This window comes from Cryptomeria japonica, chromosome 4, assembly GCF_030272615.1.
Source record: "Cryptomeria japonica chromosome 4, Sugi_1.0, whole genome shotgun sequence".
NCBI lineage: Eukaryota > Viridiplantae > Streptophyta > Pinopsida > Cupressales > Cupressaceae > Cryptomeria > Cryptomeria japonica.
The window spans coordinates 217,540,106-217,554,182 of NC_081408.1; the positions used below are offsets into that span (position 1 = coordinate 217,540,106).

The window sequence follows — 14,077 nt, forward strand, 5'->3', positions numbered from 1 at the left end:
GGCCCCTAACCACCTCAGACCTCTCACACATTTAGGTCCCTACACACGTAATGGCTCCTCTCCCATAGTTATTACCCAATTGTAGATATTCTAAAGAGGAACAATTAAATAAGGCTACTAGAAATGATAAGCCACTACTTCTACTCGCAGGTTGATTGTCCCATAAATAAAGTCTTCTAAGATGAAGCAATTTACCAAAGGCTGAGGGAATGTGACCAGTTAATTGGTTCTTAGATAATTGTAAAAATTTGACAAAAGTACAGTTGGAAATAGAATCAGGAATCACTCTGTCAAGTTGTTGAAATGAAGAAAAAGTACTTTGAATTGAGTAAGCATGCCAAGTTCAAAGGGAATATCACCATAGAGCTCATTTTCCCCCAACTCCAAGTCAACTAAAGATGACAGGTTTCCCAGAGAAGGCGGGATTATGCCTGTTAGTCGGTTTACTCCTAGAGCAAGCATCTCTAAATGTGAAAGAAGGCCAAGCTGGGAAGGTATACTTCCATTCAAAAGGTTAAAGGATAGTATGAGACGTTGCAAAGAATGACAGTTAGCCAGAGTGGAGGGAATGGAGCCTTCCAATTTATTTTTAGACAATCGAAGTATTCTAAGGCGAAAAAGCTTCCCCAGTTGAAAAGGAATGTGATCATGAAAGCTATTATTCTTGAGAGCGAGTACTCTGAGAAATGAGAGATTACCAAGGAAAGGAGAGATGGTGCCAGCTACAGACATAGCTGTGAGATTCAAGGAAACCACACGCTGATGACGAGAAGAGCAGGCAACACCAGTCCAGTTGCAAAGGTAACGATGAGGGGACCAATCAGACAGAGAATTGTTTGAATCAGTAGAAAGTGAATGCTTAAAAGAGAGAAGAGCTTGTTGATCAGAGTAATAAGAAGGAGAATGCAGCAAAGAAATAAAACAGGGTAGTGCAGAGGGAAAGAAGAGTAGGAGTAGGAGGGACCATACAAAAGTTGAAGCCATCTTCATCTTCCTTTTCCAAGCCTGTGTGTTGTCGTTAGGGTGTCCGAAATGTTATTAAATAGCTGCGAAGGGATGGGCAATGGTGAAAAGTGTTTTGTTTTTGCGTAACAAAGTCTACGGTGATCAATCGCGAGAAAGAAAATGGTCAAAAAGTCTACGCTGCCCAATCGCGAGAGTTGCGCGATGAAATCGTTGAGGAGAGAGAGAGAGAATGGGAGGAAAGTCAACAGAGAGGTGGAATGAAATCGCTGTTTCGTATTCATCATTAGTGCAGAGACAGAGATACGTAAGTGAACATTAAAAACATTTTCAAATTATAAGAGATTATTAATATATTTTTATTACAAATATTATATTGTAACCTTTAAATAGCATATATATTTATATTATATAAATAATATATTAATGTGAATTGAAATAAGGAATCTTTAAGAGAGATTACAAACTGCTTAAATGACACATACTAAGCTTTGATTTTTAGGCTTAAAAGTGCTAAACATTCAGAGTTGACTGACATTCGTTAGACTTAATATGTTGCTTAGTGTGATGTTTAAGGCTGGCCCTAAGATTAGTCTAGACCAATCTAATATGATGCATAGGAACTAATTAAAAGGCTCGTTAAAAGGAGAAAAAAGAGTGTTCATTGTTTTTCAAAATGGTTCTCAAACCCTCTCCGACTCAATATGAATGTTGGATAAATTGAATGATTAAAGAGTGTTTGGATTTGGATGAATTGAGAATTAAAGGTATCAAGGGTATGCTTGGATTGTTTATTAAATTGCTTATCAAAATTGAACTACTATAATACATTGACATTTTGGTGTGTTGCAAATTAAAGATATATATATTTTTGGTTTTTTTTTAATTTTTTCATTTCACATTTTCTATGTTCACGTATGTGATAGTATAGCTTCACTTTCATGTTAAATTCATTATATGTTTTATGTAAAATTTTTGTTTTTATATTTTTTTGAATGTCCTTTCTAAGTCAATATTACTAATTTTTGTAAGAAACCAAAAAATAATTTAAGCATAAAAGAATAGTGTTGTGCATACATGAATAAAAATAGTATAGTTATTTTAGGAGAGAAAATGGGAAGAAAATTAGGAGCAAGCTGCAATGAAATCACTCATTTTCATCTTTATTAGTGTAGAGATAAAGAAAGGAAGAAAAGTCACGAAAAGTATCGTTTTTCTTTTTTCCAGCCATTTGGGATAAAAACAATAGTATCCAATCATGAGCTTTGCCCAATGAAATAGGAGGAATGTTAGGAGAGAGCTGCGATGAAATCACCCATTTTAATTTTTATTAGTGCACAGAAAAAGAAAGAAAGAAAAGTTGTGAAAATGTCTAGCAAATATTACCTCAATTTCTTTAAGAAAGTTAAGATTCATTGTTTTTCTTCTTTCAAATACAAATGGTGTGGAATGTGTTTTGAATTCATTTTAATTATATAGTTTTTTATTTTTTTAAAAATTATTTATAAAGTTGTTTCAGTTATTTTTGAATTAAGGACAAATTTATGAAAAGGATGATTCTCTCTAATGAAAACAAAAGTGTTTTATTGATGGTAATATTTAAATATTTTTAATTAATTTTTTATTCAAATTTATATTTAATAATGTAAGAAAATAATAATAAAATTTAAAATTTAAAATGATAAATGATAAATTATAAATCATAAAATTCATTTATTGCTAATATTTTCTAAAAAAATTGAAAACAAAAAATAATAAGAAATAATATTACAAAATAAAGGGAAGTGAACTTTTAAGCAAATACTATGAATTTTTTTAATAAATTGAGAAAAGTGAAATTATGTGCAAAAGAATGGTGTTGAGCATGAAGGTTTAAATTTTCATTTTTGTAAAAATTAAATTCTCAAATTTTCAACAATAGAAAATTTAGAAAAATGTTGGTTATTCATGTGTAGAGTTATATTTCAAAAATTAATGTTAAAATAATTTTGGATCAGTTTTAATGAGAGAAACCAACTCTCATTATTATTATTTTGTCTATATCTCTTTGGATTATGTCCAAATTATTATTTCGATTTTTTCACTTTGATTTCCATGCAAATCCCAAATAATGTTTGGGCATAAAGTAACTAAGCTTGAATGTTTGGAGGGTGTGAAATGAGTGGATTTCAATGATCTCCCATGTGTAGAAGTGATTTCAAGGCTACAATATGTGAGAGTTATGTATGTTATAAGTAATTAAATTTATTTATTAAATATAAACAATAAGTAAGTCAATGAATGTTTAGATTTCTTGCATAAGCTCAATATGAAACATCAAGGACATGTCACCTTCAAGCAAAGTTGATGGATCGTATCACTTGGGTACTTTCCTCATATTGTAATGAGAATTCAAACTCAATTCAACAAAGTCATACCTTCATGATATTATGATGACACTCCTTACCTCCCTCTAAGATTCTCGTTCTTGTTAAAGTTAGATTTTATAGATAACATGAGATCAATGCTTTCTATGTTAATGATGGTTTTTCATACTTTTTTTATCATCTATATGCTATGAAGATTATTCATATTTCTTGGCATGTCTATGAGTTATACTCCCTTGTTTGGTATGAGTACCTTTGTTATCCCATGCAACTATCTCGTAGTATGGGGTTGCATGATACCAAATGATTAGATGTCACTTTCACACAATTGTTTACATATTTATCCCATAATCTAGCTTTATTTTAAAATTATTTGTGGAAGATTCATCATACCTACTTAATTGTCAATTGAAAAAATAAAAAGAATTTGATACATAAATAACAATGGCTATCTTTTGGCAAAGGTTGATCCTCCATTTCAAATAAAGGTTCCCATTAATAACTATTATTCATATCATGTTTTTGATGATTTTATTAACAAATTGAATGAATTGTACCAATTTCTGGTAAGAAATATTGTACATGCGCTCTGAGTTCCATGGAATACACAAGCTTTCTAGATTAAATTTTCCCAACTTTTAATGACTCTTTTAATAAACGTCCAATATGTTAAGATATTGTACACAATGCATTTATATATAGATATCTATTTTTTAATTAGAAATAATAATTTCGCAACCTTTGAATTTTACTTACAGGTGTACTTCAAACCTGAATTTAGATATTGAATAATTTTATTAAAATAATAATTAATATAAGGAAAACTGCAAAAGACTAAAGAATCGGATGTTTCTCAAAATCTTACGTTTTGGATTGATTGCTTAACAACTAACATCCATGGCAATTTAAAAGAGTGCCCACTGCCCACAATTTGTTGATCTTATTTTAACTCGTTCTAAATTTTCGCTGGGTGGAGGGAGATAGCAGGTGGGCCTGACGATACTGCCTGAGATTCCACAATCACTATTGTAGTTTCCGTGCAGACTGCAGACCCAGGAAAATGTTGTGTTTTTTTCTAAGATGTTGAAATTCCAACAAACAAAAATAATCCCGTAGAAAAGCAACACAATACAAAGCATATCACAACTGTAATGCATTCTGTATACGCAATAATTGTTGAATCTGAAGTAGAACACGACAGCAAGTACGCCAATCAAACGGAAATAAAACTTGACTTTGCGAAGATCTGTCGCCTCCGTTAAAGAAGAGATGTTCTTTAAGACGTTGAAACTCCATCTAACTGACAAGTTGCGACAAAGCACGATATACATCAACACAGAATACATCTCTGTACATAATTCCTTGATCAACACGACATACACATTGGGACAAAAGTGTCACTCAAATGTTTATGCCCCACAAACTGAAGAAATTCATTTTAATTTGGGGTATTGATTGTATACTTTAATTTCTGAATGATCACTAGTTTTTTTAGTTTGTTGATTGATGAAGATTTTTATTTTTTATTTTTGTCAGGATCAAGACTCTTGTATCTTTGGATTGATTTCTGTATTAAGATGTATGGATTTTTTAATTTAATCTCTGAATGACCATTATTTTTTTTTGTTTGTTTATTGATGACGATTTTTTTGAATTCACATAACCCTAATCACATGGTTTTATGTTGGAGAGATACATCAACACTGTTATATTCCTTGATTACAATGGTGCATTGAACAAAAGTGTTCTTATAATTTTCATAATATGGTGATGAATAGAAGGAAGAAGTTTTAATCTAATGATGATCATTTCTTGTTTAATTTTTTTCTAAAAGATCACGATTATTTTCTTTATTATTTGTATTGATGTAGATTTGCTTTGACCTATCCATCATAGACCAAGACTTTATTATCTTTTGATTTGTCTTCTTTTCTAAGAGATGCAAGCTTCACTTGATTGGTATTTTGTAAGGAAAAAATTTCAATATGCAATTAATTTTATCAACTTACCAAACATTTGTAACATATATGTATGTTGGCAAAAAAAGCCAATGCTATTACCTTCGTTCACTAGCATTTGTACATGTTTGAACAAAACTGTTCCTCTAAAATCCATGATGTGATCAATGGACAGAAGGAAGAATCTTATTTGTCTTTTTTTAACATCTTCTAGTTATAGTCTTTTTCTTTATTGAAATAAGATGATTATTTATTTGTTTTAAATATGCATGGTTTATGCATACATTCAAATTAGTATGTTTTTTTTTTAGGAAACTTGTGTGTTGTGTAGACACATGTGGCACAATCTTGTGTATAATTGGGTTCACAAATTTATCTTTTACTATGTATATGCACACACACACCCACCCACATGCACACACCCAGACACACACATATACATACATATATGTATGTATGCATGCAAATATGTATATATGATTATATATATATATATATATATATATATATATATATATATATATATATATATATATATATATATATATATATATATCTATGTATGTATGTATGTATGTATGTATAGATATAGATATGTATTTATGTATGTATGTATATATGTATGTGTGGGATATAGACACACACACACACACACACACACACACACACATAGTAAAGGCTAAATGAGTGAACCTAACTATACACAAGATTATTCCATGTGTGTGTCTACACAGCTTACACAGAGGATTCCTCAAAAAATATACTAATTTTAATGTTATGCATAAACCATGCATATTTAAAATATTAAATTGTCATCCTATTTCAATAAAGAAAAATATTATAACTAAATGATATGTATACCCTAATATAGTTGTTATCCATCTAGATTTGTTTATTTTCACCCATAGGGTCTTTTTGTGGTCATTGACATAAACCTTGTCTTTTCAAAATGGAAATTCAAATTTTAGCCATCTATGACCCATTAGATTCTATTCTAAGATGACTAAGTACACGAATTTTACAAAAGTTTGTGTTTTACACCATTTAGTATCTTTTATTTTAAAAATTTGTAATCGGCAACTTCTCTCTCATTCTAAAACACTAAAGGGGAACTTAACTTAATAGGGCTTTACGATATAATCTGAAGTTCTCTTTCTTTATGCTAATCAATATGATAATAGAGCAAGAGACATTAACTATATTGGGCTTTAAAGTAGAGAAACTTCCTTGTTCATATCTAGGCTTACCTCTAGATAAGGGTTTGAGGACTACCAAAGTTTGGGATCCAATTGGTAAAAAAATTGACAAGAAAATGACATCTTGGAAAACTAAATGTATATCTTGGGAAGGAAGAGTAACTATATTAAAGAAAGCTCCCTCTTAGCTCTTCCAATCTATTTAATGTCATGTCTATCTCTTTCAAGTCGTGCCAATTCAAATTTAGTAAAGAAAATGAGACCCTTTTATTGGCAACGTATGGCTAAAAAGAAGAAAATAGAGCTTGGGATAAGATTTGCAGAACTAAAAACCATGAGGGAGTTGGATTGAGAAACCACCTATGGAAAAACAAGCCTCTATGGCCTAAACTTGTATGGAAATTATTTAAGGACCCAGACCTAAAATGGGTCAGAATTCTTAAAGGAAAATACTTAAAAGACATGAACCTAGAAGGAATCTTTAGGACTCAAAACCCCACAAAAGGTTCAAGGGTATGGAAATTTATATTGAAATACAAGGACATTATCTCAGATCAGATTTCTTGGGACATGAGAGATGGTTTAAGAGCCCTCTTTTGGTTTGACTCCTGTGAAGGTTTTCCTACCTTGGATAAAATGATGAATGTCAACAATATAAAGGAAATAAGTAAAATAATTTGGGGAATTTGTATTAGAGATAATATTGAATTTATAGAAGGGGATCCTTCTTTGGGATGGAAATGGAAAGAGTTTGAGGATCTCCATACCAGGAGGGAAGATATATTACAACTAAAGGAGATCTAGCAAAATAGATCTATAATATTCAGAGTAGGATCAGATTCATTTATCTAGACAGGACCTAATTCAAGGAACTATAATTCAAAATAAGGGTATATATGAATATTAGAGAACTAAAATCTTCAAAAGACTAAAATTCCAACTGATCTTTGTTGGGATAAAATGTTTCTTCCTAAAGTTGTTTTTTTTGCTTGGGTAGCCCTTCAGGGTAGAATACTAACAATTGAGTGGTTTAGAAAGTTAGACTTTGAGGGTCATTGAATTTGTGTGTTATGCGAGCACGTCAAAGAGTCAATTGATCATATTCTATTGAATTGTCTCTTTACTAATAAACGATAAAAATGGTTATGAATAAGATTGGGTTGGATTTCAACCCTTCCAAATAACATATTGAGCATGTTTAAAAACTAGTCGAGATTATTTTCTTCAAGTCTATTTGGAATTTTTTGGTCAATCTCTCATTCAATTTTAATATGGGAATTAAGAAAGGAAAGGAACAAAATAATTTTCCAAGTGGAAAAAATTTCTTGTGAGGCCCTATCAAGCAATATTGAGGCAGCTATAGTGGAGACAAAGAATAACAAACTTTCAATATTTGGCTCAAAAGAATCTCAATTTTCTTGTTAGGATGACAAAATGAAGGCCCTAGATGGTTTGGGTTGAAGATTCCTCCATATTTGAGTCGGGGGTGATTCTTCAAAGAAAGCTAGATGTCAAAGTGTTTGGAACCCTCTCAAATTAAGCTGGTTTAAGCAGAATTTTGATGGTGCATCTCAAGGAAACCTTGGATCTTGAGGAGCAAGATGCATTGTCCATTCTTGGGAAGGAGTGGAAGTGTCTAAGGAAGCTAAATCCTTAGAAGTGGACACACATAATATAGAAAAACTCAAAGAAGTTATTGAAGGAGTGTTATTATGTAGAGAACTGAGAATAAAAAGAGTGGAAATTGTAGGGGATTCCACGATTATTATTCGTGCTCTTTGATTGGGAGTGACCCCAAATTGGAGGTTAAATTATCTCTTAGTTAGGGCTTTAGAGCTCCTAACATATTTTGATGCAACAACAATCAATCATATTTTTAGAGAAACAAATTGCTTAGCTGACCGATTAGCAAATCAGGGGGTAGATGAAATTAATGGTAAACGAACAAGAGGGGTTGTTATAAATCAGAATTAGTGGGAAGTCAAGCTTGATAAATTTCCTAGCTGCTTCATATATTAAATTGGGAGGGACATTAAGAGCTCTAGAGTAGAATGGTCTAGAAGAATTTCAGTCTCTCTAAGTTTCATCAATTTTTAGCTAAACGATTAGCAACAAATAATTTAGATTGCATTATATGTTATTCTGTCAAAATCAATGAGGTTTGGAGGTAGACCTCTCAAAGACAATGGTGGAGGAAATAATAGTTGAGGGCATTTCAATCAGTTAGATCTTCTTATTTTGAATTTGAATTTCAAAGATTTGGCAAAGTATATTTTATGATTTTATGAGTGGTAATGTCAGGCTATCATTTTAGCATCAGTTGAGAAGGATAAAGGCCTATCTTCTCATTTGATTTAGAGAAAAATGGACGTAAGTTTTGTGGGTTCCCCGAATGGTAGGATTGGTTTTTGAAATTTTAATTCCCTAGATTTCAAACTTCAAGAAGAAATGTAATATCTTGAAGAGGACAATCTTTTCAAATTTATGATCTTGACAAAGATATGATAAAAAAAGGAAAGGTTACCAGGCTAATGTTTTTTCACCATCAATGGTAGTTAGAGCCGTATTCTCTAGGAGGTGGGAGTTTCAAAAAATTTCAACTTGGCTCCCATTCAGAGTATTAAGTGAGTTGGGAATGTCAGAAATAGAGACATTAACATTAAGTTCTTTGGGATTGAAGTCTATTTTCTATTTTATTGGAGGTGGTATTTAGTTGCTTGTTTTTTCATCTAAAGCAATGGCTAAATTTAGCAAGGAGGAATCTTTCTAAACTCAAGAAAATATTTGATGGATAAAATGATAGCTAATTTTTTGGGTGGTCTACCAGAATTTTCGGCACAAAATATGGATCTATCAAGGTATTATTGTTTCAAGTGACTTCCTCGAAAAGCGTTATCTTATTATGTTCTTCCCTTAGGTGATATTTATAGGTAGTGGATTTAGGCTTGAATTGAGCATAATAATGGATTCTCCTATTAGGCTAATAGCTTCTAAAAGGAAAATGTCTTTTTTTTGGTGAATTAAAGGACAAATAGTTGTAGGAAGTTCTAAATTTGCTTCACTCCTTGGTAGTTAAGGCAATAAAAAGGATTCTAGGCAATGAATTTCTTAGGGAAAATTGCAAAAATAGGGTAAATGTGGAGATTCCAGCCGTTTTTGTGGCAATGCTTCTTCACATGGGTTTATCTAATGAGAAATTAGAAAAAATTTGTAGAAAAGTCTTCAAGGTTGGATTGTTGGGAGATATTAGTAGGGTTCTTAGAATATAGATGAGGAGATATGAGTAGGGTTCTTAGAAATATAGATGATAATCTCACCATTCCACATCCAACAGATTATATGGTGATGATTAGGAATGGTAAACCTTCCCCGCATTTCCCTATTCTCTATATAGAAGACATGAAACCATTCAAAGCTAGGAAATTTGGGATAAAGGAGAATGCAAGCTTCCTTTGGAAACTATTTCATTTGACCAAGATTGAGGAAGTTGGCTGGATCAGAGACTACCTAGTGGATTACAGAGTTGCATTATCTGCTTTTAAAGATAGGATCAACATTTAGGTGGCAGAGATTGAAGCATTGGCAGAGGACCTTAGACCAAAGTCGCATGACGTTGATATTTGTTTTCCTAGAGTCCGTCTTCTCAAGTTCACTTACAAGGATTCTTCCAGTCATTTGGATATTGATCTAGTGGGCCTCCCTTTTGGCTCGGGCCCAAGCGCTATCGCTCCTTCCTCTCATGCTCCAGTGGTTTAAGATAGATGGTTAATTCTTTAAGAATTTTCATAAAAATCTTAGCATAGATGATGGTTTTTTTGGAAAATTTTGGATGCATTCTCATTATTAAACTTGTTTTTATGATGTGATTTTTCTCTAGTTTTAATTGGCCTTGTTTGGGTAATAGATTCTTAATCATAGGTGGACTTAATCATAGGTGGACTTATCTGGTTGTAGTAATTTTATATTTTGGACTATATATATGTTTTTATCATTTACTTTAATATAATTTGGTTGCGGCACCTTATTCATTAGAAAAAAAGGTATTTTTTAGTGACTAAACAAAAAATATTTAAATTTTTGATTAAATGATATAAAGTTATATTGTATATATTAAAATGATTAAAAAGAAAATTATATTTTTCAAAAAGTATTAATAAAAAAAAGATGATTTGAAAAAAATTATACAAAATTATAATTATAAAAAACATATTTTTTTTAAGAAATATTTTTTGTGTAACGCTTCTAATGAAATAGTTTAATTAATAATTTAAATTTTATTTTATTTTATTTAAATAGTGTCAATCAAGTCCTTATACAATTGTTAATTCATTTTACTACTTATATTTAAAAATAAATTAAAAAAATTATGTATATTTATACAAAAAAAATCACTTTATTTATAAGATTATCAATAAAAAATGAAAGAAGTTACTTAAAATGGATATTTCATTTTATTTTTATTTTTATTTTAAAGGTAAGTGCTATTAGCTATGGGATAGCACCCTATATTAATAAAAGAAAATAAATACATAGTTATGCTATCACATATCCAATGCAAAAATCTCTTCAACTAAGGAGAGAGCATAGCTACAATTAGAACCCGACTACAAAAAACCTTGGCAGATACACCCTAACCTACCCGAACACCAGTATCCTATTCCCTAATTCTGTCTAATAAAATGAATTATATCCACCACTGCATCCCCTATGCTAAGGAGATTGTCAGTTGACCCCACCGAAAGCCACTTATCATCTAAATCCAGGAGCCTCTTGAAATTGTTAAGGTTGTCGCTCAACACACCTGCCTTGAAAGTGCATCAAGTGTCTCTCACGAACAGGGCATTTCTTCTCTGCTCTGCTCTACGAGCTACCTCTCTATCAACCTCCTCTTCCTCTCCATTGTCCGATTCTGTCACCTCTTCCATGTCCTCTTCCAGCTCCTCTCCCTCATATGATTCTTCCTCTTTCTCTCCTTCTGCATCCATTTCCTCGTCTTCATCACCATCGGACTCCTCTTGCCCATTTCCCGATGATTCCTCCATATCCAATGTAGACAAAATGTTATCGGTGGGCTCAAAATACAACTCCAAGATGCTCTCCCTGACCCCTTCTCATAGTTCAAAAATTGCATCTGCCATAGCATAGATGTTCACCAGGTTAACAAATCATTGCATCAAACTAACACCTTCCACCCGCAACTCCAGGATATCCACTAAGGGAGTGATTATCTTTCCATAAACAAGCCCATCACACCAATGACTATCTAAGCTCAAGGAACAATCCACTAGGGAGACAATTTCCCCATAGAGTTCTTCCTCCAGCATGAATAGGTTGAGGCATTGCTGCTCTAGAGAGTTCCCATAGTTAACACAGCTCAGACCCACAAAAGGCAGCATTTTGGCTATCAAGTCATAATACATCCGTCTTTATCCTGTTCCTCCTTAAGTAGAATACAGACTACTGGAAACATCCAAACTCCCATTCCAAATAAATCTTATGGGATCCATGCACTGCTCTCTTACCTACCATCACATACTTTGATCTGCCAGAGGTATGAGTAAATTGTACCTGTCACCACCACTTTCTGTAGACTGGGAATCACGAGGAGCTGAAACATAGTTCTAGTTTCCCTTTTATCACTCAACTATGTCACCTATGGTCCAGTTCGCGAGAGGCGTTAACATCAATCACTGTCTAACCAACCCCGTACAAGTCAAATTTGAGATCTCATTTAGAATGGCTTCCAAAACTACCGTGTCTACATCCTCTTTGTCGAATATGATTGTACTAAGATCCTTATCAATCCCAACATTGGTCAAAAGATCTACGACCTTATTTCCTTCCCTAAAAGTATGTTTATATTCAAAAGAGTTAATAGATCCTAGAAACTTAGTAATATAAGGTATCCACTTACCTAATTTCCAATTTTGAAAGCTAGATTTTGAGATACCGTTAGTGATAATTTGTGAGTCTCCTTCAATGATGACTTTGTCATACCCTTTTTGAACACATAAGTCCAATCCAGCCGCCAATGCCCTTATCTCTGATTCATTATTTGTGGCAAAGCCCAAACTCCCAAATAAGCCTCCCATCAATTGTCTCAAGGAATCTCTAATGACCGCACCAATACCTAAAATCCCAGGATTCCCTCTGCTCGCTCCATCAAAATTTAGCTTCACCCAATCACATTGTGGAGAAATCCATCTAACTAGCTTCCTATTGGTTTTGGTAACTGGAGGGCACCCCATGCGTTCCATATCCTTATCCCAACTGCAATACTTGAATGATTTAACTTTGGGGGGCATACCATTAATCACTTCTTCAATTGACACCTTGATTTTGAAAATCACCTCCTCCAACAAAAGACAAGATTCTCTAAATATCCTCTTGTTCCTCTCCTTCCAGATGTGCCAAACTAACAAAGCAATGGTAATCAGCCACAATCCACTCCACTTCGAATGACCTGCTTTAGGCCATGCAAGAAGGAAATCTTTAAGAAGCTCATTTTGAATTGAAAACAACTGCAATTTATCCACGAGCCAATCCCAGCATGCATCCATGAAGGGACAATGAAAGAGTAAATGATTAGCTGTCTCTTCACTCCCTTTGCTCATAACACACCAACTCGGTCCTAAAATCCCAATATGCTTCAATCTATCATTAGTCAGGATTTTGCCATGTAGTGAAATCCACATAAAGGCTCCAGCTTTAGGAAGACCAATGTTGTCCAACAAAGATAATAAGGCCACTTGCTTTCTCTCAATCTATAACATTGAATCTCGTACCCCAATTTCACACTATACTTACCTGATTTGGATGCACACCAAAATATGGTGTCCTCCTGTTCTAATTGCAAGACGCATCTGTTTTTCAGAAGATCTGCCATCTTCAAACACAACATTCTCTTACCAATATCAATAGTTTTCCACCCCAACACCCCACCATTACTCAAGTTGTCATCAACATAATCTTTAACAAAAAGGCCGACCTTTCTTTCAACCTCTTTAACCCATTCATGTTCTGCAAATAAGTCACCAAGCACCAGCTCACCTTCCCATGAGTTGCGCCAGAACATAGCCGTCGAGCCATTGCCAATGTGCCAAGAAATATGATCGATAATGATGTTCCTACTGTTCAACAAGAAATTCCAAGTCGAAGAACCTCTAGCAGCATTGGCTATGGTAAGGATCCTATTCGGATTCTCAAAGTCTAAATATTTCCTCCTAAAGAGTCTACACCATAACTTGTTCAGATATTCATACATTTTTCAAGTCAATTTCGCCCCCAACACAAGGTTTCGAAGATCCATCTTCCTCAGCCCTGCTCCACCTTCTTCCTTGAGAAGGCACATGGTATCCCAGTTGATTAGGGGAATCTTCCTCTGATCTTTGGCACCTTCCCACACAAATTTATTGAGCAAACCATCCAACTTCCTCCCAGCCACATGCGGCATCTTGAAGCAAGACATACTTTAAATCAAAATAGCTGAGAGGACAACTTTGATCATAGTCAAACGTCCCGCTTGTGAGAGCCATCTGTTCTTCCACTTATCAGGCTTCAATTGGCACAAATGAATCACCCCAATTTTAAACTC

At 33.3% G+C, this 14,077-nt stretch overlaps 1 protein-coding gene across 1 annotated transcript; it reads right to left on the reverse strand.

Moving 5' to 3' along the window:
• Positions 1–282: 282 nt before the first annotated feature.
• Positions 283–11,525, reverse strand: LOC131875034 (LRR receptor-like serine/threonine-protein kinase EFR). The gene is made up of 2 exons (XM_059219035.1): positions 11,316–11,525; positions 283–858 (listed from the first exon to the last, which is right to left on the reverse strand). Exons 1-2 carry the CDS (start codon positions 11,523–11,525, stop codon positions 283–285), a joined length of 786 nt encoding a protein of 261 aa, XP_059075018.1.
• Between the last annotated feature and the right edge of the window lie 2,552 nt (positions 11,526–14,077).

What these genes read in the sequence shown, in the direction of transcription:
- LOC131875034 (XM_059219035.1), bottom strand. Translation starts at nt 11,525, where the DNA reads ATGGAGGAATCATCGGGAAATGGGCAAGAGGAGTCCGATGGTGATGAA. An exon ending in AGAGAAGAAATGCCCTGTTC is followed by an intron (nt 859 to 11,315) that starts GTGAGAGACACT and finishes CTCTCTTTTAAG; the next exon opens with CATTCACTTTCTACTGATTC.